The sequence below is a fragment of the Lynx rufus genome, unplaced genomic scaffold (genome assembly GCF_022079265.1).
Source record: "Lynx rufus isolate CCGP_SWC_20201006 ecotype Redwood Valley unplaced genomic scaffold, mLynRuf1.p SCAF_49, whole genome shotgun sequence".
NCBI classification, from domain to species: Eukaryota; Metazoa; Chordata; class Mammalia; order Carnivora; family Felidae; genus Lynx; species Lynx rufus.
Window position 1 is genome coordinate 684274 of NW_025814866.1, and position 26009 is coordinate 710282.

At 60.1% G+C, this 26009-nt stretch overlaps 2 protein-coding genes across 3 annotated transcripts; one reads left to right on the plus strand and one right to left on the minus strand.

Annotated features, from left to right (window-relative positions):
* Positions 1-731: 731 nt before the first annotated feature.
* On the plus strand, positions 732-17084 carry ARHGAP4 (Rho GTPase activating protein 4). Of its 2 annotated transcripts, none has more exons than XM_047098398.1 (22): positions 732-870; positions 4774-4981; positions 5066-5228; positions 5414-5476; positions 5773-5955; positions 6601-6729; positions 6818-7039; positions 12190-12291; positions 12435-12626; positions 12724-12808; positions 13075-13102; positions 13352-13454; positions 14085-14145; positions 14258-14335; positions 14418-14552; positions 14651-14768; positions 14865-15098; positions 15180-15253; positions 15344-15527; positions 15663-15755; positions 16048-16162; positions 16568-17084. In XM_047098398.1, exons 1-22 carry the CDS (start codon positions 804-806, stop codon positions 16796-16798), a joined length of 2868 nt encoding a protein of 955 aa, XP_046954354.1. In that variant the 5' UTR covers positions 732-803; the 3' UTR covers positions 16799-17084. The 2 variants fall into 2 exon arrangements, with proteins under 2 accessions (XP_046954354.1, XP_046954355.1); XM_047098399.1 differs by having other exon boundaries at positions 14663-14768.
* A 246-nt stretch (positions 17085-17330) lies between these two features.
* On the minus strand, positions 17331-19290 carry AVPR2 (arginine vasopressin receptor 2). The gene is made up of 3 exons (XM_047098400.1): positions 19206-19290; positions 18018-18902; positions 17331-17842 (listed from the first exon to the last, which is right to left on the minus strand). The coding sequence occupies exons 1-3, from the start codon at positions 19288-19290 to the stop codon at positions 17637-17639; spliced, it is 1176 nt and encodes a 391-aa protein (XP_046954356.1). The 3' UTR covers positions 17331-17636.
* Between the last annotated feature and the right edge of the window lie 6719 nt (positions 19291-26009).

Consider the following 26009-nt stretch of genomic DNA (forward strand, 5'->3'; position numbering starts at 1 on the left):
AGCCTAAAACAGGGCAGGTGCAAGCTGGGGTGGGGGACGCACAAGAGTGTCTTCCGGCAGCAGGAAGTGGTAGGAAGTGGTAACTACCTATGGGGAAATGAGGCTTGTTCCTCCCTACGGGGTTGAGCAGAAGGGGAACCTTAGCCAAACCCTGCTCTCCTCAAAACAAGGGGGGGCGGGGGCCGGAGGGAACAATGGCCGAGGTTCTGTTCTCTGGCGCTGACTTTCCTTCCCCACCCACCCTGGGAACTTCCCACCAGTCTCTCCGGGCATGCACTTATCTCTCAGGGCTGGCAGTGGAGATGGGTAGGTCCCATCTGATGTCCTGGGAGTCTGGGGGAAGCAGGTGACCCAGGGGCGTCCAGGGCCCGGAGCAGCTACGGTAGCGCTGCCCACCGGCATTGAAGGCCCCCGGGGCCGTGCTGTGAAGGGTGTGGTTGGGCCGCGGTGAGCAGACAGCTTCTGGGGGCTGCCAGCTTCCTGGAACGTTGAGGCCCTCACACTGGCCCTGGCTGCCTGGCAGCTGAGCATCGGGCACGGGCAGCCCAGGTGTGTGCCCAGCGCTCAGCACGAGGGGGCAGCAAGGTCCAGCCGTAGCGGGACCCTGCCAGGCAGGAACCCCTCGCGGGTGGCGCCAGGCAGGGGAGGGGGGGCGCCCCGCCCCGGGAGCCGTGGGGGGGGGAGGGGCGGGGCGGGGCGGAGCCAGAGCAGGGTGCTGGCTGCAGAGCCCCAGGTCCCGGCGCCCGGCCCTCTCGCGGCCGCGTGGGAGCAGCGGGGCTCGACGGCGCGGCCGCCCGGAAGCCATGGCCGCGCATGGGAAGCTGCGCCGGGAGCGGGGGCCGCAGGCCGAGTATGAGGCGCAAGTCAAAGGTGAGAGGGCGCTGGGCGCTGCCGGCCCGGTTCCCTTGCGGAGACCCGGAAAAGTCCCGCCGCTGGCCCAGGGCCCGCTGCTCCGCTCCCCGCCCCCCCCCCCAGCCCCCCGCGACCTCCGGAGGGGGTTGAGGGAGGGAGCCCGAGCCTCTTGCCCGCCTCTCCGCCTCCCCTTGGCCTCAACCGCGGGCTGTTCCCCCTTCCTTCTTCCCTCCCTTCCTTTGGTCGCTCTGCCCTCCTTGGGTCCCCCTGCACCTCACCCAAGGAGCCCGAGGAGGGAAGGGGGCCCCCTTGAAAGTGGCATTCTAGCCACAGTGAAATCGAACACCTCAGTTTTGCTGGGGAGGCCGAGGTAAGGGAGTCTGCGTGCCTAGGTGGCTGGAGTAGTGATGGCTTTGCCTTGAAACCAGTTTTTGGCCCTCTGGTGGGCACCGAGGTGGCTCAGAGTTGAGGGCCGCTGTCTGAGGATGAAACCAGCACTTAGAGATACAGTGGGGCCAGCTTCGAAGCCTTCTGGGGGTAGACCTCCTTGGGTTCTGAGAAACACTTTGTGCAAATCTCATGCAAATCAGCTTTGCACATTTGCTGTCGGTCTTACTCAGGGCACCGTGACTCTTGCGAAGGAAAGCAGGTAGCATCCAAGTGCCAACAGTTGGGGCCCTAAAATTTCCCCGTGTCTTCAGATGTGTGACCCTCCATATATGACTCTCAATCGCTCTGTTTTCCCGACGAAGGAAACCCAACCTCAGGGAGAAGTGCCTTGCACACGGTCACGGTTCCTCCGAGGGACACGGAGATGACCTTTGAAATTCCTTCCAACCCAGAGATGCAGGTTCCACCATAATTAACCAATGCGAGCAGTTTCCGCCAAAGTGCGCCTGGGTCCTCCCCTCTGGTAGCTCCTGCTGCCCGGAGCCAACTTGAGGTGACTTTGCAGGGCGTGCCAGCTCTGCAGGTGGAGAGAATGACCCCCCAACCCGTTTCCCCAAAACGTCAGGAGGCTGAAGGGCTTTGGAAACTCTTCAGTCAGCAAATATGGGTCAGTTAATTCACACTGAAAAATTGGGAATTTGAGCAAGGCCTCCAGTGACTTTAGCTTGTAAACCCATCCTCCCCCCCAAAAAACTTTTTACCATGCTGAAAAAAAAAAAAAACAGGATCACTGTCTTGACACCCTAAATTGTGAAAGGTCAGCACAGTCGTGGTTTCGGTCAGCAGAAGTGAGACCGTATGCCTTGCTCACAGGAAGTGCTGGTGGGGCCTGAGGCTCAGCTCTGCAATTCAGGCCTATGTGGATTCCATCCTCCCTTTCCACAGCTGTTTTGCACGCAGCTTTTCTGTCCCAGGCCCGGGAAATACAGCGCTGAGCAAAAGGGAACCAGTCCCTGCCCTCAGACAGCAAACGTCCTCTAACACGATTAGGTTCCAGAATGATGCTGGCCACTCTAAAAGGGGAGAGCGCAGAGGTGGAGGAAGGGGGTGGGAGGAGGGCCAGAGCTAGATTGGGAGGAGGTCGGGAAAGGGTTGATGATGAGTGCATTTGAGCTGAGATCTGAGAGCTGGAAAGTGCCGGCCGAGGCGGGGGACTGGGCACCAGCTCGCCGCGTTCAGGTGATGCTCAGTCTACTCGACACAGCCAGCGTATCTAACCGAGGCACGGCTGCCCTGAAGAAAAAATGAAACCGGCTGGTGTGCTGTTTTGTTCAGCACTGTTCGGTTGTAATTGGTCTCCAGGGACCCGGTGCTCTGGGAGGGCGGGGCAGACACCAGAGGAAGGCGAGGTGAGTGGGGACATTTCAGATCTTTCTTGGAATGAAATGAGATTCACTTTGATCTCAAAAATGTTGCCCTGATTCGGTGACGAATCCCCAGATTGCAGGTGGCATAGGGCCCGCTCCCCCTGGCGCCTGGAGCGGAGAGCCAGCCGCTGGAGCCCGGCCTCAGAGGGTGTGAGCGGACTGGGTCACTCAGCCCTGCCCGGCTCTGCAGCGGCTTTCCTGTCAGGAAGCACCCCCCACCATCTGACTTCGGCTCAGGTCATGATCTCTTGGTTCGTGGGTTCGAGCCCCGCGTCGGGCTCTGTGCCGACAGCTCGGAGCCTGGAGCCTGCTTCGGACTCTGGGTCTCCCTCTCTCTCTGCTCCTTCCCTGCTCGTTCTCTCTCTCTCTCAAATAAATAAAAATTAAAAAGAAAGAAAGAAAGAAAGACACCTTCTCTAAAGGGAGAGCAGACAAGGAGATGGGGATGCCGGCAAGCGGTACCCACGGAGGCGGCGCCATGCCCACGGCCCCTGGGAAGTCACTGGCAGGACACAAATGCAAGGACAGGCGCTGAGCGGTTTGCAGGGCAGTTTCTTCAGTGGACCTGGGCCCCTGCTGCTTCTCACCTCCTCCCTCACCTGCTCCCTGGTCTGAGGCCTCGCTGTCTTCTGCCTAGCGCGGCTCTGGAGCTGCCACCGGAGCTGGGCACTTTCTCTCTGCCACCGGAGAGGTCACCTGACCTCTGCCTGGCCTCCCCATGGCAGCCCAGGGGGGAGCCGGACCGTGGTGCTTGGCTGCTGTGTCTCCTCTCTCTCTCTCGGTGACTGGCTGGAAGTCCTTCCCTGACCACGGGCCCTGTGCCATCTGCGTGTGCCCACGGCTTGCTCCAGCCACACTGGTTCCAACGGCCCACGCCCCCTGTGTGACCTCCTTCAGCTCCTGGCCCCCCTCTAGAAGGACCCCTTCCCGCCCTCACCTCCAGCTCTGCTCTCACCTTGCTGGGTTTGCCTCCTCAGCACCCCGTGCTCCTGGACGTTCTAGTATGTGTGTGGCCCCTTGTGATCCGCACCCCCTTTCCCATCCTGGCTTTGTGAGGGCAAGCACTTGGTCAGCCCTCTGTCACACTGTCTCCGCGTCTGGAACATGCCCGGCACAGACTGGGTATGTAATCAACATTCTGTGGAATGGAGAAATCGATTAATGTCCCTCCCTGGGCACACGGACGGAGATAAATAAGTGGGCGACCCTTTTGCCCGAAGCCCGGGCCGGGACTTGTGACCCGGGAGCCCCCATGCCCACCGGGGCGCCCGGTGGGTGGCAGAAGGTGTTTGTAGCAGGTTAAGTGTGTCATTCAGGCGGTTCTTTGCTTTCGTGGGGAGAGCAGTGTTGCCAAATCAAGCCCGCGATAAGGTGTCAAAAGCCAGCGGTGTGGGGGCCCTGGGCGTGGCGCCTCTGCCAGGAGGTGGGGGTGGGGTGCCCTGTGGGTGGGTGCCGGGGGTGGAAACTGGAGACCGAAAGCAGGCCAACTCCCTCAGTCCCTTTCCCTTGTCAGCCCCAGCCAGCTTGCTCTGGCCAAATTGGCCCCGCCGAGGGGGCTGCCCTTTCCCCGTGGGGGGCCAAGGGCACGCTTCCCGGCCACTGAGGCCACTGGTGGCCACAAGTTCGCCGCAGGCTCGGCAGAGCGCCACGGCAGCCTTGCCCCTGCGCGGCCGCCACCCTGCCTGGGGTCCTGGGCTCCCGAAGGGCAGGAAGTGGCAGGGCACACAGCTCAGGGGCTTTCCAGGAACCACGGAGTGACGAGAGGCCCAGTTGAAAGGCACCTGGCTAGGGACAGGGCCAGATGGCACTGGGGCAGCTCTGGGTTCCCACCGTCGTGACAGGTTCCCACCACCCCGGATCGGCCCCGCTGCCCGTCTGCCCGCAACAGCCTTCCTGTTCTTCAACTGCTTGGGCCTGGCCGGTTCCCTTTAGCCTTAGCCCAGAGGCCCCTTCCCCCTCCCCACCCCGGACTGCCCTGAGCCCAGCGTGCCCCCCCCAGGGGGCCAGTGTCCTTCCCCTCCTCCGTCTGGGGGGCAACCACGGCGCGGGCGGTGGGGGGGAGGCGCTCAGGCCGTGGCCGGGCCTGAGCCACGGTCCCTCGCAGAGATGCGCTGGCAGCTGAGCGAGCAGCTGCGCTGCCTGGAGCTGCAGGGCGAGCTGCGGCGGGACCTGCTGCAGGAGCTGGCCGAGTTCATGCGGCGGCGCGCCGAGGTGGAGCTGGAGTACTCCCGGGGCCTGGACAAACTGGCCGAGCGCTTCTCCAGCCGAGGCGGCCGCCTGGGGGGCGGCGGCCGGGAGCACCAAAGCTTCCGGTGGGTACTCGCGGGGTGGGGTGGCCAGAGTAGAGCCCGAAGCCCGCCTCCCCCGCTCCCGGTCTGAGTGCCCCTCTGCCCCAGGAAGGAGCCGTCCCTGCTGTCGCCCCTGCACTGCTGGGCCGTGTTGCTGCAGCATACGCGGCAGCAGAGCCGGGAGAGCGCCACCCTCAGCGAGGTGCTGGCCGGGCCCCTGGCCCAGCGCCTGAGTCACATCGCGGAGGATGTGGGGCGCATAGTCAAGAAGGTAAGGCCTTCGCCCCGGGCGGCACGCGGCAAGGGAGGTGTGGACGGCCTCAGGGTCTAGGCGGGGCGGGGCCGGGTGGGCGCCAGGCCGAGGGAGCCGGGTGGAGCCTTGAGTGCTGCTGTCAGCAACCCCGGGTCTGCAGCTGCTGTGCGGGGGCAGTGCTGTGGTCACACTCTCGTCCTCAGACCAAGGATCTGGAGCAGCAGCTGCAGGAGGAGCTCCTGGAGGTGGTGTCGGAGCTTCAGACGGTGAGGACAGGGCAGGGCGCAGGGAAGCCATCGTATCACATCTCCCCAAGCCGGGCTCAAGGATCAGAGGATCGAGAGCCCGGGACAGACCTGGGGTTTTGGGGACTGCGAGCACAGCCCTCTCTCTCTGCTCTGGGCACAGGGTGGTTAGGCTGAGCGCTCTCGTGGGATTGGCTACCTCCCGGGTCTGAATCCCAGATGGCCCGGGGCGGGGGGCGGGGGGGGGGGGAGGACGGGGCGGCCTGGCTGTGGCCGTGGCCTTCAGCAGGGCGGCTTGGCCTCGCTCCTCCCCGCAGGCCAAGAAGACGTACCACGTGTACCACATGGAGAGCGTCAATGCTGAGGCCAAGCTCCGGGAGGCTGAGCGGCAAGAGGAGAAGCGGGCGGGCCGCACCGCCGCCACTGCCGCCGCGGCCACCAATGAGGCGGGCCCTGTCCGCAAGAGCTCCCTCAAGAAGGGAGGGCGGCTGGTGGAAAAGGTGGGCCTGGAGGGCGCCCGTCTTCGAAGGCTCCGGTTCTGGCCTTTGTCCCTGCGAGTCCCTGGCCCTCACTGGGGCCTGCCGGGAGGTGGTGCATGGATGGGGAACGTCGGGCTGGGGAGAGGACAGCCACGGAGCTCCGGTCAGCTCTCCTAGCTTTGGACGGCTCCTCAAGCTGGGGTGGTAGACGCGGGGGCAGGAGAACAGTCTGCCCCGTGCTCCCAGCTCTCCCCTACCCAGCTGGAGTCAAGAGAGCTTTGGTGCCCCCGAGGCTGTCCGCCCACCCAGCCACCCGGCCTCGCACGGTGCCAGCAGGTTGCAGAGGGGCAAGAGGACGCGTGGCATGGGTGATTGGCCAACGTGCGGGGAGAGAGCGTTTGAGGTGGCCCCTGAAAGGATGGGGAGGCCCCGAGCCAGGAGAAGCTGAGGCGCACCTGGGGTTGCCGGCCCGAGTTCATGCGTCACAGGGTGGGGCAGGGGAGGACGTTGCGACTTCTGGGCCATTCGTTTGAGGGCCCTGTGGGACATCAGGGGCAGAGGTCCGCACGCAGACGGGGTGTGGAGGTGGAGATCCCAGGGAAGGCCTGAGATGGGGGTCGGCTGGCCGAGTAGGTGACCCTGGCGTACTTGTGCGGTCTTGAGCAGCGTCAGGCCAAGTTCTTGGAGCATAAAGTCAAGTGCACAAAGGCTCGCAACGAGTACCTGCTCAGCCTGGCCAGCGTCAATGCTGCCGTCAGCAACTACTACTTGCACGACGTCTTGGATCTCATGGATGTGAGTGCCAGGCGGGCAGGCTGCGCCCGGTGCCCCGTGCCCCGTGCCCCGGGGCCCACCCTGAGCCGCGTTCTTGCTTCCTCCCCAGTGCTGTGACACAGGATTCCACTTAGCCCTGGGCCAGGTGCTCCGGAGCTACACGGCTGCCGAGACCCGCACCCAGGCCTCCCAGATGCAGGGTCTCGGCAGCCTGGAAGAGGCGGTGGAGGCCCTAGATCCTCCAGGGGACAAGGCCAAGGTTCTGGAGGTGCACGCAGTCGCCTTCTGTCCCCCGCTGCGCTTCGACTACCAGCCCCACGAGGGAGATGAGGTGAGGGTCACGGCGCCTGCCCTTCATGTGCCAAGCAGCGAGGCAAAGGGCTCTGTGCTCTCTGTCTCTGTTGTCACAGTGGTCCAGTCAGATGAGTTCCACTTGGCTCGGGAGTCGCAACTCCTGCACGCAGCTGATTGCTCAGCCCTCATTCAACGTCCTCGAGGCAAACGAGGCTCCCTGTAAGTTTGGCCACTTGCGTTTGAAGCGAGCAAACTTGTGCCGCTCGCTTCTGCAGTTCAGCCAATGCACGCACACGTCCCCACCAGGACAAACACAGCAGAAAGATCACCAGGTTGACGCAGGTACTAGGTGGGTATATGGCTGTCCATATACTCCTCTTCCAAATGTTCTGCATGCTTTGACATTTTGTAATTCAAGGTTGAGGGGAAATGAACCAAAGCAGCGGTAGAATATAGCTAGCGTCTTTTCATTGGTCTCTGAGCTATTTTTTCCTCTACCAGTTTATCCTGGAGGGCACTGAATGGCCTGGGGTTACACGGAGCTGTTAGCTTTTTACTCTGTATTTTGACCCGAGTCACAGTTGAAAAAGTCAAATGTTACTCAAGGCTTACGATGCCACATAGCAGTTCTCTGACTCACCCTTTCTGTTCCCGACTCCACTCCCCAGACACAGCCACCTCCCAGTGTTCTGGCTGTTGCTTCTGGGGCTGCCCTCCCTGTGTTCAACTTCACAGCAGCCTGCTAGTTGCTTTTCTACCGACTTCCTCCCAGGGCCGGCTAGTGCTCAGCCCCGCCACCCTCTCCTCACCCTCTGCCCTCCTCCGCCTCCCACCCCCCGCCCCCGCGGGCAATCTGTGACTCTGCTTGTCTGAAAATGCCTGGATTCTATCCTTGAAATCGATTGGTAGTTTAGCTGGATATAGAATTCAGAGTTGAAAATAATTTTTCCCTTAGACTGGTAAGGGCATCGCTCTAGGATTTCAGTGCTTAGGTGAGAAACCCAATGCCATTCTGATTTCTGATACTGTGTGTGACCTGCAAGTTTTCTCCCCGAAGCTTTTAGGAGTCTCTTCCCCCCTTGTAAAATTGTACAATGATGTTCTTCGGGGATCCTGTTTCCTTCTCCATGCTGGACAACTGCTGGGTGCTGTCACTGTAAAATCATGTGTCCTTAGGTTTGGGGCTCATATTATCCCTTCGATCACTTCCTCTTCTTAACTTTTCAACTTAACTTCTTAACTTTTAACTTAACTTTTTAATTTAACTTCTTAACTTTTCTCTCACTTTCAGGAATTCTTGTAACTGGTTGCTGGACTCCATGGGTTGGTTCTCTAATTTTCTTATCTTTTCTCTTTCTGATTCCCCAACCTCTATTCCTTTTAATTCTGCCTCCTTAGTGATTTCTTCAACCCCTCGTTGACTTTTTAAAACAATTTACTTTCACAGTTTTTGTTTCTAAGAGTTCTGTTTTGTTGTCCAAATTCCAATTTAAAATAACCCTTTGTTCTTGTTTCACGGATATAATATCATGTCCAATCATTCTGAAATGTTCATTTTTGTTTTCTTGACACTTCTCTCTGCTCCCTGCATTTTCTTTGTTCTTGCAGTTTTTAAAAAAGCTTGCTTTCATCTTTCTCTTTCATTTTAGAGCTTCCCTCAAATGGCTGGCAATTCTTGGCCATCAGTTCATATTTAAGAGGAAGCGCTGAGAGGTGGATTAGGTAGTTGACATGCTCAGTGGGTTAAGCGTCCACTCTTGGTTTCAGCTCGAGTCATGATCTCACGGTTCGTGAGTTCAAGCCCTGAGGTGCGCTCTGTGCCGACAGCTTGGGGCCTGCTTGGGATTCTGTCTGCCTCTTTCTCTGCCCCTCCCCGACCTGCGCTCTCTCAAAAATAAATAATAACAAAAAAATTTTTTTAAAGATATGTGATGTGCACAAACAGAGCTTGTCAACAGAGGGCTTCCCCTCAGGGACTCAGACCATTACTTTGAGGGAGACCCCCATGGTGGGGAGTTGGCGAGTGTCCTGGTAAGAGGGTGCTAGAAAGGGTCAGTAGGACTGGGGCTGAGTTTAGGGGATTGGGGGGAGGGACTCGGCTCTGGCCTAGATACTGTGAGGAAGCAGGGGTAACTCTGATTGGATGTGTTCATAAATCTTATCTGGGAAGCAAGAGGTGGGGGTGGGGTGGGGGATGAAGGGACACGAAGGCAGCCGTTACTCGTAGTAGCCCAAACAGAGGGAGGTTTGGCCATTTTTGTGGCTGGGACAGAGTTCTTGTTTTGGTCTGCCCTCACATGTCATTATGGGGTGGTCTTGCTTTGGTCTTCCCCTGTCGTGGTCACAGAGTGACCTTGTGTGATGTTGATGCTCTGTGACATTCCTTATGTTCAGTAGGATAACACCCAGTCCCATCTGGGCAGCTCCAGATGGCAGTGGCTGCTTTATTCTTTCTCATCACTAGGAAGTTTTGTCCCCTTCTTTGGCTGTGACTACTGTCCCTAAGTCCAGAATCCCTCTGATTTATCCTTTCTAGAGGGCAGATCTCTAGTTTGCTGCTAATTGTATGGGTTTGAGCGAGGGTCTTCTAACGTCAGTGTTCCCTAGGGCCTGAATAGACTTTTTAAATTTTATTTTTATGGTAAAATATACATGAAATTTACCACTTTAAATGTGTGTGTGTGTGTGTGTGTGTGTGTGTGTGTGTGTGTATTTTTAAATAATTTCTACACCCAATGTGGGGCTGGAACTCATGTCTCCAGAACTTTTCCATCTTCCCAAACCACACTCTGTCCTGATTAGACACTAACTCCCCCTTCCCCAACCCCCCCTCCGCGCCCACCATCCTACTTCCTGTCTCTGTGAATTTAGGTCTAGATCTAGACTACTCTAGATCACTCGCACAAGTGAAATCATACTGTATTTGTCTATTGTGACTTGCTGGTTTCATTCAGCATAGTGTCCTCAAGGTTCATCCATGTTGTAGCCTGTGACAGCAACTCCTTCCTTTTTTTTTGAGAGAGAGCACAAGCGGGGGAGGAGCAGAGAGAGGGGAACAGAGGATCTGAAGCGAACTCTGCATTGTCAGCAGTGAGTCCAATATGGGGCCTGAACTTATGAACCATGAGATCATGACCTGAGCCCAAGTAGGACGCCCAACTGACTGAACCACTCAGGTGCCCCACCTTTCTTTCTTTCTTTCTTTCTTTCTTTCTTTCTTTCTTTCTAGTTTATTTTGAGAGAGAGAGAAAGAGCTCGAGCTGGGGAGGGGCAGAGAGAGAGAGGCCGAGAATCCCAAGGAGGCTCTGTGTTGTCTCTGCAGAGTACGATTTGGGGCTCGATCCCATGAACTGTGCGATCGTGACCTAAGCCAAAATCAAGAGCCTGGTGCTTAACCGACTGAGCCACCTAGGATCTCCTTTCTTTTTTTTTTCTTTTTTAAATTTTTTTTAATCTTTATTTATTTATTTATTTATTTATTTTTTAATTTTTTTCAACGTTTTTTATTTATTTTTTGGGACAGAGAGAGACAGAGCATGAATGGGGGAGGGGCAGAGAGAGAGGGAGACACAGAATCAGAAACAGGCTCCAGGCTCCGAGCCATCAGCCCAGAGCCCGACGCGGGGCTCGAACTCCTGGACTGCGAGATCGTGACCTGGCTGAAGTCGGACGCTTAACCGACTGCGCCACCCAGGCGCCCCAATCTTTATTTATTTTTGAGAGAGAGAGAGAGAGAGACAGAGTGCGAGCAGGGGAGGAACAGAGAGAGGGAGACACAGAATCTGAAGCAGGCTTCAGGCTCTGAGCTGTCAGCACCGAGCCTGACGCGGGGCTCGAACTCACGAATGGTGGGATCATGACCTGAGCCAAAGTCGGACGCTTAACGGACTGAGCCACCCAGGACTGAGCCCCTCCTTTCTTTTTAAGGCTGAATAATGTTATACTCTGTGGACAGATCACATTTTGCTTATCAATTCATCCGTTGATAGACACTTGGGTTGGTTCCTCCTTTTGGTTGCTGTGAGTCCTCCTGCGGTGAACACAAGTGTGCAAATCTCTTCCAGGGGGCGCCTGGGTGGCTCAGTCGGTTGAGCGTCCGACTTCGGCTCAGGTCACGATCTCATGGCTCATGACTTTGAGCCCCTCATCGGGCTCAGTACTGACAGTGCAGAGGATTGCCTGACATTCTCTCTGTCTCCCTCTCTCTCTGCTCCCCACTGCCCTGTCTCAAAATAAATAAACTTAAAGAAATAACGAACTGCTTTATTGAGGTATGAGCCACATACCATGTCATCTACCCATTTAAAGTGTGCAATTCAGTGGGTTCTAGAATATATGCAGAGTTACACGACCATCACCACTATCTCCTTCCAAAACACGTTCACCCCTAAAAAGAAACCTTGGACCCATTAAGCAGTCACTCCCCAGTCCCTGGCACCCACTCATCTCACTGTGTAACTTTCCATTCTCTTTATGATGTGTTTTTTTTTTTCATGTTTATTTATTTTTGGGAGAGAGAGTATGCAAGAGAGCAGGGTAGGGGCAGAAAGAGAGGGGGAGAGAGAATCCCAAGCAGGTCTGTACCGCCAGCGCAGAGCCCGACACGGGGCTCGGACTCGCAAACTGTGAGATCGTGACCTGAGCTGAAATCAAGAGTCGGACGCTCAACCGACTGAGCCACCCAGGCGCCCCTCGCTCATCTGCCTTCTGTCTCTGTGGATTTGCCTCTTCTGGAATTGTATGTACACGGAAGCATACGACATGTGCCTTTTCTGTCTGGCTTCTTTCACTTAGCAGAATGTCTTCCGGGCTCACCTGCATCGTAGCGTGGGGCAGCCAGGACATCGTTTTTGTGGCTTGAGTGACATTACACTGTACGGATGTGACACACTTGCTTACCCTTTCACCTGCTGGTACATGCTCGGGCTGCTCCTGTCTGGGGGCTGTCACGAGGAGTGCTGCCCCCAGCGTCTTCACACATGCGTGCTCCTGTCTCTTGGGGAGGGGCCCTTAGCGTCTTCCGGAGCGGGTGTATCATGGCGTGCGGATCGGTGGTTCTGGACAGCAGCCGCCGAGGCAGAGGAAACGTGCATGCCTCCCTCGCGCCCGCTGCCCAGCCCCACTTCCACGTCTGAGCTTTCTGTCCCCAGGCTCAGCCCTCAGTGCCCTGGACGCTGCCCCACACAGGTGGCTGAGATCCAGGTGGAAATAGAACTGCGGGATGAGATCCTGCCCAGGGCCCAGAATATCCAGAGCCGCCTGGACCGACAGACCATCGAGACGGAGGAGGTATGCGCGCTCCGGCGGGGACTCGGGACCGAAGACGTGGAGCCAGGTGGCCGTGGCCTGCCCTCCCCTTCCCTTCTGACTTGGACTTCCTGTCCCTCGGTTGTGCCCCATTGCTTCCTCCCCTGGTGCCGTCCCCTCCTTAGGTGAGCAAGACTCTGAAGGCCACGCTGCAGGCCTTACTGGAGGTGGTGGCGTCGGAAGACGGGGACGCGCTTGACTCTTTCCAAGCCAGCCCCTCCACCGAGTCCCTCAAGTCCACCAGCTCGGATCCGGGTTCTCGGCAGGCTGGCCGGAGGCGGGGCCAGCAGCAGGAGACTGAGACCTTCTACATCACGGTGCGGCCCCGGGGGCGCAGGGGCAGGGGCAGGGGCAGGGCGCTGGAAGGGCCCGGAGCAGGGATTACAACTCTGGGCTCTTCTCGGGGCTTCCCAGAAGCTCCAGGAGTACCTGAGTGGACGAAGCATCCTCGCCAAGCTGCAGGCCAAGCATGAGAAACTGCAGGAGGCCATTCAGCGAGGTGGGTCCCCGTCCCGGCCCTTGGCTGCTTCCTCCCCACCCCCAGGGCCAGGAGTGGCACCTGCCCTCAGCCCTCCTGCCTGGGAACCCCAGCCAGCCCACGTTCCTCTCTGCCCGGAGAGGTTGGTCGGCATGCAGGGGCTAGCCGGGCAAGGGTCCCGGCCCCTATCTGGCCACCACCCTTGACCTTCGGGCCATCCCTTTCTCTGTGCGGTGCATTAAGGACCTGCTGGCCCAAGACGTACAGCAATGTTTTCTCGTCCCCAGGTGACAAGGAGGAGTGGGAGGCGTCTCGGTGAGTGCTTCACGCGGGGCTGCTTCGGAGGAGTTGCTGTGCCGCGGGGGCCACGCTTCAGTGTCCGCACCCCGCCTCCTTGCGGCCCGCCTCTGCTGCGCATTGTCCCGCGGCTTCAAGTCTCCACTTTGCCCATCGGGTTCTGGAATACCTCGCGGGCTCCAGGGCCCCGTTTGCCTCGGCTAGGGGGCGGGACATCCTGTTCTCCATGCCCCCTCCCCTCCGAGCCAGCTTCCGTTGCCCCCCCAGGACCCAGTACACACAGAGAAAACTCCAGAAGAGCCGCCAGCCCCGCCCCAGCTCCCAGTATAACCAGAAACTCTTCGGGGGAGACATGGAGAAGTTTATCCAGGTACTGGCCCTGCCTCACAGTGCAGCTGTGCTCAGGCCCTCCCCCGCATGTTGGTTTCTGTCCAGCCCGGGGCTCCCGTGTCCTCCGTTGCCGATGACCGGTCAACTGTCCCTTCCTGGATGGGCCTTGTCCGGCCTCCACTGATGGAAGGGAACATCTTTCACTAGTACCAGCCACCTACAGAAAGCCTCGGGCGGGGACGCGCAACGAGTTGAGCCCACAAGCCCCACTTCTGGCTAGCACGGTACTGGGGACCCTGGAAAGTGAAATGAGGGAGGCGAGAAAGGTCTGAAAAGAAGAAATAGCGCTAGCCTTTTTTATGACGTGATGACGCACTTTGTACGTATTGAAAAGAAGCAGGGGGCTACTTAAGCGAACAAATTTGAGTTTTGCAATGTCACCTGATTCCAGGTCAACGTAGAGAATCTGGTTGCACTTTTACCGGCCAACTTTAAGCAGCAAACAGTGTAAGGCCTAGAGTGGCCCCAGGGATATCAGACACGTGGGAGCGACTCTCACAAACCGCGTGCCACACGTCGTTGCCGATAGCCATAATGGATCGTTAAGAGCAAATACAAGTGAGCAGATGACAAGGAGGGACAGTGACGTGAACACCCTCTCTGTTCCCAGAGCTCAGGCCAGCCGGTGCCCCTGGTGGTGGAGAGCTGTGTCCGCTTCATTAACCTGAATGGTAAGCCACCCCCGGGCCCTCCTACTGCCGGCCTGGCACCCGGCACCCGGCACCGGAGCCTGGCGGGGTGGGGGGCGGGACTCAGCGCCCGTCCGCTCTCATCCTCCCTCAGGCCTGCAGCACGAGGGCATCTTCCGGGTGTCAGGTGCCCAGCTCCGGGTCTCAGAGATCCGCGACGCTTTCGAGAGAGGTAGGGACCGGCAGGATGGGGTGGGCGTGGGGGCTAGCTAGAGCCGCTGCGATCGGCCTTCTGCTCCCTCGGTCACCCTCAGGGGAGGACCCGCTGGTGGAAGGCTGTACGGCCCACGACCTGGACTCCGTGGCTGGGGTGCTGAAGCTCTACTTCCGGAGCCTGGACCCCCCGCTCTTCCCGCCGGACCTGTTTGCGGACCTGCTGGCTTCTGCAGGTGAGGCCGGGGCCTGAGGCCGGCTGGGGGGGTGGGGGGCAGGGGCCGCTCTCCGGTGGCCGTGGTCACACTCACGCGCTCCTCTCCTCGGGCGGCGGCCTGGGCCACAGAGCTGGAGGCCGTGGTGGAGCGGGTGGAGCTCGTGAGCCAACTGCTGGCCCGGCTGCCCAGACCCGTGCTGGTGGTCCTGCGTTACCTTTTCACCTTCCTCAACCAGTGAGTGCTCCTTAGGGGACGAGGAGGGCTGCCCGTGGGGGTGCAGGGGACACCGGGCGGGGAGCTCCCTGCCCGTGACCCGTGTGTGCTCCCCAGCCTGGCTCAGTACAGCGACGAGAACATGATGGACCCCTACAACCTGGCCGTGTGCTTCGGGCCGACACTGCTGCCCGTGCCCGCGGGGCAGGACCCGGTGGCCCTGCAGGGCCGGGTGAACCAGCTGGTGCAGACGCTCATCGTGCAGCCGTCGCGGGTTTTCCCGCCCGTGAGCCTGCTGCCCGGCCCCGTCTATGAGAAGTGCATGGCACCGCCTTCTACCAGCTGCCTGGGGTAGGCTCTTGGCGGGCCCGGCTCGGGAGCCGAGCACCGGGGAACCCCGTCACCTACTCAGACGCCTCCCTCTGACCTCAGGGACGCCCACCTAGAGGGCCTGGCGGGGGAGAACGAGCCGGAGCTGGAAGCCGGGACCCCGGCCCAGGAGGACGGTGAGTGAGGATGCTGCGAGACGAGGAGGGCCCGGCCTCCTGGGCGCCCGCCCGCTCCGCCTCCCAGCTCGGACCCCCTTTTCTCCCCAGACCTGGAGGGGGCCGTGGAGGCCGTGGCCTGCTTCGCCTACACGGGCCGCACGGCCCAGGAGCTGAGCTTCCAGCGCGGGGATGTGCTGCGGCTGCTCGAGCGGGCCTCGGGCGACTGGTGGCGGGGCGAGCGCGCGGGCACCCGGGGACTCATCCCGCACAAGTACATCACGCTGCCCGCGGGGTGAGTGGGCCGCCTCTCGCTCAGCCAGCTTTTCGGCTCGTCCCCTGCCCCGAGTCCCCGCTTCCCCAGCCCGCCGGCCCCCCGGGGCCTGCCCCCGGAATGGGCGCTCCCAACAGGTTGTCTCTCTGACCCCAGTGCAGAGAAGCAAGCCGCCGGCCAGGGACCACAGGCTACGGGGGAGCTGCTGAGCAGTCCAGGCGTCCTCCCGGCCACAGAATTTGCCCACCGGTGAGCAAGGAAAAGGTGGTTCCTCGGGAGGACTCGCCGTGGTGGCCCCCCTCGCTCACCTCGGCCTGAGCACTGCGGTTGGGGAGCCGAGCGAGCGCCGCGCCCGGTCAGAAGGGGCGGGGGTCTGACTGTGGCCGCGTGGACAGGGGCCCGGTGGGGAAGGGCCGTCCGGCTGAGGGACGCCAGAGGAGGGCAGGAGGGACCCACCAGGCCAGCCTCGCTGGTCCCCCTGCCTTGGCCGTGCCCTGGCACGGGAGGAGGTGCCGCCAGGCTCACTGTCCGTCCCCTGCAGGCCAGAGCCATGCACCCCACCTGAGGCCCCTCTGGGCACACCCGGGGGTCCCGCTGGGCACAGGCGGCACTGCTTGGTCCCCACCTCCCCGGAGCGGTACGTGGAGGTAGACAAGGTGAGAGCAGGGACTGGCTGCGTGCCAGCTGTGGCCCGGTGGCCAGGCCTAGGAGTCCGGGGGCAAGGCGGGGAGCTGGGCCACACAGACGCAAATGCCCGAGGGGCCAGAGCCAAGGGGTAAGGGTGGGGTAGGGCAGCCGGGAGACCCCAGGGGAGGCGCGTGGCGGGCAGGGCCGGGTGGGGTGCGGGTGGGCACCGTCTGGGAGGCCAGGGAGACAGTGGGTATGGGAGGAAGAGGGGAGATCTGGGCCTCGGCCGAAGGGGTCCCCGCTTCAGGGCTGGGCTGAGGAATTGTCCCCAGAGGCAGCTGTGACGGCCACGCCGAAAGTGACAGAAGAGAAACCGGGCAGGGCAGGTGGGGCGGCTCCCAACAGATGCCCTCCCTTTCTCTTCTCTCCTCTAGGCCGTGGCACAGACCATGGACTCCGTGTTCAAGGAGCTCTTGGGAAAGACCTCCGCCCGCCAGGGCCTCGGGCCGGCAATCGCCGGCTCCCCCGGCCCCGGACCCGGCAACGCGAAGCCTCCAGCCTGCAGCCGCCTTGGCAAGAACAAAGGCTTCTCCCGCGGCCCCGGGGCCCTGGCGTCACCCGCGCTGTCCCATCCCCAGGGCCCGGACTCACCCCTCAAGCACTGACGCGCTGCTCCCTGGCCTGTCCAGCAAGCGCTGGGCTCCTGCTCGTGTCCCCTCTGCAGAGGAAGGTACAGCCGCCCCAACGCCCCCCCGCCTGCCCTAGCCCCGGCTCGGGCCCCTTTGGGAGGCAGCTGAGGAAGGAGGCCGAGGCTGAGGGGCTTTTGCCGGGCGGGCTCGTCGGTGACTGTCGGGCGGTGGGCGCCCAGGCTGCTCTCTGCCTCAGCTGAGGGTGCCAGCCTGGTGGAGGTGGGCAGGCGTTGGCCGCTGTTTATAAAGACCTGGGCGCTGACTCCTCCGTGCGAGCCCCTTTTCTGTCTCGGGAGGCTGCACGGGCGGTGGCAGGGTCAGATGCCGGGTGCTCGGCACCGAGCTGCCCTTGCCCAGACCGTGTGGTTTGGGGGCCTGCACCCACGTGGGGGGTTCCCGAGCTGTGCACGTGCGTTGAGGGGGGCAGTCTCAGAAGGTCTTTCCACGCTGCCCTACGACCACTGTTACCCCGATGCAAGGAGGCTCACTGGGTGGAAAATGAGCTGGAACTTTTATTCAGGAGAGCGAGAGGGGAGGGCCAGGGGGGCGGGCGAGGCCCTGCCCCCTTTCCTTCCTCCTGGGCTCCTTGGGACCTCCGTCTCCGGGAAGGCACCGGCTGGGGTGGGAGCCCTGTGCCACCGCGCTGCCGCCGCCGGAGCCTGTCCCCACACCCGGCACCAAGGAGCTGACCTCTGGCTCTTAGTCCCACAGCCAAGTCCCAGAGGGACCCCTTTCCCCAGGGGCTCCCGGGGCCAGCTCCAGGTAGGTGGCTGAGCGTCGCAGAGCCTCTAGAAGGAAGGCGCCGCCTGGCTTGTCAGGAGGAAGTGTCCTTGGCCAGGAAGGAGCTGCCGGTGGCGCAGGACTCCTCGGGGGGCCCCGGGCTGGGGGGGGCCCGTTTCCGGGCCCAGCAGAGCAGGCTGCGCAGCTCAGAGGAGACGCTGCTGCTGAAGGCGGCGTAGATCCAGGGGTTGGTACAGCTGTTGAGGCTGGCCAGCAACATCAGCAGCACGAAGGGGGGCCCTGTGGGGGTGGAAGGGTCCGGGCTGGGGCCAAGAGTGCCCGTGCAGGGGCGCGGCAGCCCCTCCTGCCCCTAGGGGATGGCAGTCCACGCGAGCACGTGCGTCGGTGGGGGTAAAGGTGCGTGTGCGGCCGAGCGCGAACGGCCCCCCGCAGCCCCAGCCCCAGCCACACCCACCTTCCCGGGGCGCCTCGGGGTCCCACGCCGACCACAGCTGCACGAGGAAGAAGGGCGCCCAGCACAGCACGTACACAATCACGATCACCAGCGTCATCCTCACGGTCTTGGCCATGGCTGCTGACACCCGGGCCCCCTCACTGGGACTGCCTGTCCGGCGCCCCCCACGGCAGCCCCCGGCCCTCTCTGCCGGCCCCGGCACCAGGCTGGCGTGAATCTCCCGGAAGATGAGCACCTGGCAGGCAGCGATGCCCAGGGCAGGCGCCACAAACACCATTAAGGCGATCCAGGTGACATAGGCTCGGAGGCCCCAGGGCTCAGCAAAGCGGGCCCAGCAGTCAAGGACCCCAGTACCGTCTCCCACGTCACGCTGGGCGAAGATGAAGAGCTGGGGCAGGCTGAGAATGAGCGAGAAGGCCCAGGCCACCAGCACCGGCCGGTTCCAGCGGGCTCCGCCTCCGTGGCGGTATGCCAGCATGGGGCGGCAGATGGCGCGGTGGCGATCCAGCGTCATGGCCAGGATCATGTAGGAGGAGGCGTACATGCCCACCATCTGCAGGTACTTGACTGCCCGGCACAGGGCATCGGGCCCACGGAAGCGGTCGGTGGCGTCCCATGCCAGCTGGGGCAGTACTTGGAACAGAGCCACGGCCAGGTCGGCCAGGCACAAGTGGCCAATGAAGACGTGCATGGGCGCCCAGCGACCCCGCCGGCCCCGGCGCACTAGGGCGCTCAGCACCAAGCCGTTGCTCAGGGCCACGGCCACAAAGACTGTGGAGAGCAGGGCCAATTCCGCCTGGGCCAGCAGTGGGTCCCGGGTGTCCGACAGCTCCTCCTTGCTGCCGTTGCCAGGTGGAACAGGTCGAGAGAGGGGCCGGGGCACGGCTGGGCAGGGGTGGAGGAAGAGGGCCAGGTTAGGGCGTGCGCTCTGCGGGGGGACCTGGGCCCGAGGAAGTTCCAACGGGAGAGGCGGAGCCGGCGGCGGCCTGAGCGGCCGGCCGTCCAGCTGGGCCTCCTGCTTCCCTCCGGTGTCCCTCGCAGTCTCCCAACCTCCCCCCTCCTCCCCGGGCGCTCGCAGGGCCATCCCCTCCCCTCCCCACTGCAGCCCCATCTGCAGCCCGGAGAGGCAGGTGAAGCAGATGTCTGAAGGAGGGGCTTCTCTGCTTCCTCCCACCCCGATCCACCTACCTGGCTCATCCCGGTGGAGGGATTGGTGGGGGGTGGGTAGGGGCCCAGGGGCTGGAGCCTTACCAGACGTGCTGCTGGATGCCATAAGTGTGGTGGAGCTCGGGCAGGTGTCTTGAGCGCCTGGAGGAGACAGGGTGTCGCACTCAGCCTCTCATCCGAGGGGCCAGTCCCACTGCCCCATTTCTACACAGGTCTGTGTGTGTGTGTGTGTGTGTGTGTGTGGGCAGCGGCGGGCTGGGGGGGTGGGGATCCAGCCTGTGTGCAGCTGCGTGTGTGCGTGTGCGCGTTCGTGTGTGTGTGTTCCCGTGATGGGGTTCGGGGGGGTACACCCTTAGCCAGATCAGGGTTGGTGAGGTCTGGTCCCCTGAGCCAGACGTGAACCTCAGGGCCCGCTGTGCCCCTCTCAGTACCGGGCAGGGTAACACAGACGCACGAGCCCTAGGACCCACCTCGTCAGCCCACAGGACCTGGAGCAGACGCGCAGACCCTCCCCCTCACCGTGTCCTCCCCCTGCGGCCCGACAGAGGCCAGGAGAGGTGGCCATCCGAGGGCTGGGGCTGGCCAGGGAGAGGCCGGCATGTCCCCGGGGCCCCTCGAAGCCCCTTACCTGGCTGGGCTGTCTGGGCTCCGGGCGGCTGGGCAGTGGCAGGCGCGGAAGGTGGCCCGAGAGCTCGGATCTGCTCTCCATCGCCTGCCCCGCCCCAGCCCGGCCTCTGGGAGTGACCTGCCCAGGAGGGGACTTCCTCTCCCTCTCCTCCCCCACGTGCCTCTCCTGGCCTCCTGCCTGTGGCAGCGGGAAGTAGTCCCCTGGCCTCCTGTGCTGCCTTTCCTGTCCCTGCCCTCCCAGGTCTGTCCCCAAGACTCCTACCCCCCGGCCCCTGAGGGCCTGGACCCTCCCAGGCGGGTCCTCAGCTTGGCCATCCCCCTCAACCCCTGCCTGCCTCTGCCCCCACAGGGCCCACCCTACTAGGTGGCAGGGCTGTGGGAGATCAGTTAGCTCAGCTCCACTTCATGAGTGGGGAAACCGAGGCCAGAGATAGGCGGGGCTGACTGAAGATCACGCAGCTTTCTCGTGGCACGGCTTGACTCCTTTCCCCAGCCGGGCTCCTGCTGCCCCTCTTGGGCCAGGGCGAGGAAGGGGTGAGAGCTCGCGTGGAGTCCCCACTACAGAGTGGCGGCTCCTCCCAGGCCTATGAAGGGCCCGCCCCTCCTCAATTAGGGCTGCCGGAGATGAGGCACAGGAAGGGAGGGTGTGGGGTGGGTACAAGCCAGGGCTTAATGTGCCCCTGTGAGAGCCAGCTTCCTCCCCAGGGTCCTGTGGGGGCCAGGGACGCCCCCCTCCTCCTGCCCCACCTGCAGCTACCTGTCGTCAGAGGAGGAGGCTTCAGATCTCTGTCTCTCTCTCTGTAACACGCACAGACACAGACACGCCCGAGTGTGTGCAACAGCCATATGCCCGCAAAGGCACACACACTTGACATAGACACAGATAAACACCCGTGTTCCCACACTGCGTGGACGGCCTGACGGTGGGGCTTCCCTGCCGGGGGCTTCGGGCTGGGCTCCCCCTCTCTCCTGTCCTCGGCGTTCAGGATCCCTCCCCGCCCCAGCCCAGCCTTTCCCTCCCATCCCAGGCTCCCTCTTCCCCACCCTCTCCCGCTCTTGCTCTTGCCAGGACCCTGGCCTGGCTCGCACAAGGCCTGCACGGCCCGGCCCGAGGCAGTGGCCTGCAGGCCTCCCAGGGCCAGGCTCTGGGCCCAGCTGGCCCCGTTTTCCTGTTTGTCTGTCTTCTCTGATGACCTACAAGGCTAGAGGCCAGCACAGCTCCGCGCTGACCAGGCCCAAGTCCGGCCGACACTGAGGCCTCCTCTTCCTGGCCAGGGGGCCCGGGGGGCAGCGCGGCCATCGTGCACCACGCCCCCCCCCCGCACACTGCACCCCTGCACGCTGCACGTACAGCGCACATACTACGTCCACACGTGCCGTGCATTCGCACAATCTCGCGAGCACGCGCGCGCACGTGCACACACACACACACACACATGCACACACACACACACACTGCTAGGAGACAGGTTGCAGAATGCTGACAGCCCACGTCTGAACGCTTCAGCCACACCTCCTAAGAACAGGAACATCCTCACTCTCTCCCCTGTAACCACACTGCCGTTAATAACATAGAAGCAAAGAAACCACTTTCTACTGCCTTCCAGATCAACAAAAACGGTAGAAGTGGAGTTCTGGGCACAATTATAGAAGAGCGTTTTCGAGGGAGCCCCTGGTAGAGAGTCACACCACACCCAGCACGTCCTTTTTCGTTCCGTGCCCCCCTGGGCTGGGGCCTCACAAAGGGATGGGACCTCCCTCGTCTGCCCCGGGTGGGGGGGGGGAACCCAGGCACCTGCAGAGCAGCCTTTGCCCTGTCTTGCCCCAGCTGTGTGACCTTGGGCAGGCTCTGCCCAGCTCTTGGGGCCTCGGCTTTTCCCTCCTTTAAAGGGGAAGCCAACACCCGAACGCGGACCATGGTGACAAGTTGGGCAAAGGCCTGGAACCGGCAGGTGAAGAGCTCACTGCACGTAGGGCAGCGCTGGAGGCCAGGGCCGGAAGCTCTGTACGGGTCCCTCTGCCGGGACCTGAGCGAGGCCACGCAGGGATGGATCCCAGCAGAGAAGTGACAGGCAGGGTGGGGCCCCTGAGCCATGAGGCCACTTCCTCGGCCATCTCTGCTCCCTACGCTCCTTGTTTCCTGTTGTTGAGCCCGGGGTAAGAATGTTGGGGAAGCCCCCTCCCTTCCTCACTGGTTTTCTCCCAGAGGCAAGGGAGGGTTTGTGTCCACATGTAGACCAGACATCATGGGGAGTCCGTACGCACAGCTCGCCCCTGCTCAGCCAGAACAAGTGCTGGGACTTTCAGGAGGAACTGAGAAGCCACCACAGCCGGAGGGCATCCTGGAGAGAGTCTGCATCCTTAGCTGAGAGCCCCCCAGGCTGGCGCGCATGTGCCCCGGGCGCTGTGCCAGGTGACATGCTGGGCCAGGCTGGCCGAGGCCCGTCACCTGCAGGGACTAGCTGATCGGAGGTGACAGGCCTCAGGCAGGCCCCTGCCCCAGCCACCCCCCAGCTCATGGATAGGCTGACTGGCTTACTCACCGTCAGGGCCACATGAGTTAGCAGAGAAGCCCCTGTCCTCTGGGCAGAGTGAACTGACAGCCGGGCACTGACCTGGACACCGCTCCTCCCTGAGACAGGCAGATGGGTAGGGGCTCTGGGGAGGAGACAGGGGGGATCCCTGAGAAATGTTTGGGGGGGTGGCCGAATGGGCCCACACTCTCCCCAGGGAGCACTGAGAAGCAGGTTCTGAAGGACCGGAGAAGGCCCTGACCACGTGGCTGGCCAGTTACCCCAGCGGGCCTCGGGCCGGGGGCAGGACTGAGCAGACGCGCCCCCCCCCCCATCCCTGCAGGATTGCATCTGCACAAAGGATTCTGTGGGTGGCCAAAGTGTGGGCTCGTGTGTGCCCCAGCCCCGTGTCTGAGGAGAAGACAGGAGGCCTTGGGGTGGGCAGGTGATCAGAGCCGGCAGGCCCCGGGTCTTCGCTGTTCACTGGCTTTCTGTAATCAGAACGCTTTGCTGAACAAACAGCAAGTGCTGCCGGCCCTGTGCCACGGGGGTGTGGGGCGCGGGGCCCCGGGCCCTGCCCCCAGGCCTGTGCCCAGAAGGCTGGGGGCCGGCAGGCCAGGGGAGACTGTTGCCACCACACAGGGGCCAAAGGTGGGGACCCCGTTAACGGGTTGACAGAATGGAGAGGAAGGACGTTTCTGAGGCCCGGAATAAACCCTCGAAGGACACTGTAGGGATGAGAGAGAAAGACGAGGGAGCCGAGGACGTGGAGAGTAAGGGTGATGGGGCCGGGAGAACACCCAGGAGAACATCTGCTCAGAGGCCGGAGGGGACACAGGTGCGCCGGTGTCCGGCGAGGGAGCGAGCTGCCCCAGCTGGGCATCCGTCCTGATGGGGTCCCCCTGCAGATGGCAGATCCTGCAGGGTCGTGGGAGAGTAAGTGCACTGACACCTGCTGAAGTGACAAGCAGAGGCTCCAACGGGGTGAAAGGGCATTGGGTCAGAGGATGGGATCAAAAGGGCCAAAGATACATTTAATAAAACGACACGCGTGCGTGTGCACACGTATCGAAATGTGTATGGGCCAACGGTGGTGGCAAGACAGGGCGTCCACTCACCTGAGGCCCGAACGAGAGTGAATAAGTCATTTTGAAAGTTAGACCAAGCCTGCTCGTAAGTTTCTGGACAGAGGAGAGTGGTACTTGGACGAGGAGCCCCGAAACCTGGGGGGTGCAGGGTCCCCCGCAGGACGGGGAGCACCCCTCGCAGGGGCTGAGGACCAGGGGCGTAGAAGGCAGGTGAGCAGTTGAGGCCTCTGTCCCCGGATGACCACGAGGCCCTCATCCGAGGGGAAGGCAGCCCGGCAGGAAGGCGTCTCCTTTTTGGTCCGAGTTACCCAGGCGCGTGGTTTAAAGTGGCCGATCGTTCAGGGGCACCTGATTTCACCTCCTTCCAGGGGCTCCCTGGGCAATCGCCGCCACCTCGCTCCATAATGAGCCTCCGGCATCCTTTCCCCGCCACCGCCACCGCCACCCACCCTTCTTCCTCTGCCCGCCTCCCTTCCACTTATGGCTGTGTCTTGTTCGGCGCTCCCACTACTCTGGCTGCCACGACGTACGCAAGGGCTTCGCTCCTCGTCCCGCCTCGCTTTTTAGAATCAGACTTTCTGAGGTCTGACTAATAGCCAATCAAATTCACAAATTGCTTAATGAGACCTGATGCACGGACACACATGGTTTAATTTCTCCAGAGTAAATCCTTAGAACTGAGGCTGCTGGGTCAGTTGATGAGGTCCACTACTCTGCCTCTCTGATTTTAACCACTTCAACAGTATTTTATTGGGAACTTATTCTGCATTTTACTTATGACTGATGATGGTGAGAATCTTGTCATGTATTTATTTGCCATTTGCATAGTATCTTTGATGGAGTATCTAGTCAAATCTTTTGTCAATTTTTTAAAGTTTTTTCAGTTGCTGAGTTGTAAGAGTGTTTTCATTTTCAATGTGTTTTGAATTTTTAAAAATGTTTATTTATTTATTTTGAGAGAGAGAGAGAGAGTGAGAGAAAGAAAGAGGTCGAGCAGGGGAAGGGCAGAGAGACAGAGAGAAGCACAGAGCCCGGCACAGGGCTCAATGTCACGAACTGTTAGATCATGACCCGAGCGTCAAGAGTCAGATGCTTAACCGACTGAGCCACCCAGGCACTCCTCACTTTTAATATATTTTGGATACAAATTCTTTAAACAAATTTTTAATGTTTATTTTTGAGAGAGAGACACACACACATACACAGTGCAAGCAGGGCAGTGACAGAGAGAGGAGGAGACACAGCATCTGAGAGCCCGACGCGGGGCTCGAACCCACGAACTGCAAGATCATGACCTGAGCCGAAGTCAGATGCTTAACCGACTGAGCCACCCAGGCGCCCCTGGATACAAGTTCTTTAACATATATGTTTTGTTTTGCCAGTATGCCTTGTCACTGTATTACAGTCTCTTTTAAGTAATTTCTACCCTGCAAGGTGGGGCTGGAACTTACAACTCTCAGATCAAGAGTCTCGTGCTCTATCGACTGAGCCAGCCCCTGACCGTCTCTTTAAAATAAAACAAAAACCTTAGGGGCACCTGGTTGGCTCAGTTGGTAGAGCACATGACTCTTTATCTCAGGGTCGTGTGTTCAAGCTCCATGTTGGGCATGGAGCCTACTTGAAAAAAGAAAAAAAGAAAAAACCAACTTAAGATGTTTTGAAGATACCGAATTTTATCAGTTTTTTTTCCTTTACAGTTTGTATTTTGTGTATCCTATCTAAAAAGCCTTTGCCTAATTCAGTGTCACAAAGCTATTCTATGATTTATTCTAGAAGTTCTGTATTTCTAGCTCTTATATTTAGGCCTGTAATTCATCTCGAGTTAAATTTTGTGCGTGGTATGGATTAAAGATCCAGGTTCATTGTTTTGCGTGTGGCTATCCAGCTGTCCCCCCACAACTGGGGGGAATTGCCTGTTGCTAGTGTATAAAAATACCATTGATATTTGCATACTGACTGTTTATCCTGTGACCTTGCTAAACCCACTTAATCGTTCAGTTGGTTTTTGTAGATTTCTTAGGATTTTTTTTTACCTAGATAATAATGCCATCTCAAATAAAAACGCTTTTACGTTTCTTTCTAATCTATATGCCTTTTATTCCTTTTTCTTGCCTTATCACACTTGCTAGGGTTTTTCATAGATGCCCCTTATCAGGCTGAGGAAGTTTCCCTTTATTTCTACTTTATTGAGAACTTTTATCATGAGTAGGTGTTGAATTATGTCAAATGTTTTTCCTGCATCTATTGAGATGATCATGCAGTTTTTCCTTTTTTGTTGTTGTTCTGGTAATATGATTAATTACCTTGACTGATCTTCAAATGTCAAAGCAAACTGGCGTTCCTGAAAGGAACGTTACTTGGTCATGATGTATTATTTTTTTATATATTGCTGTATTTGATTTGCTAAAATTTCGGTTAATATTTTTACAGTGTGTGTATTCACAAGGGACACTGGTCTGTAGTTTCCTCTTTGTGTAACATCTTTGGTTTTGGTATAAGGATAATGTTTACCTTGTCAGATGAGTTGGGAACTGTTTCCTCTATTTTCTGGAAGAGTTTGTGTAGAACTGGTGTTCTTTCTTTCGTAACGTTTGGTA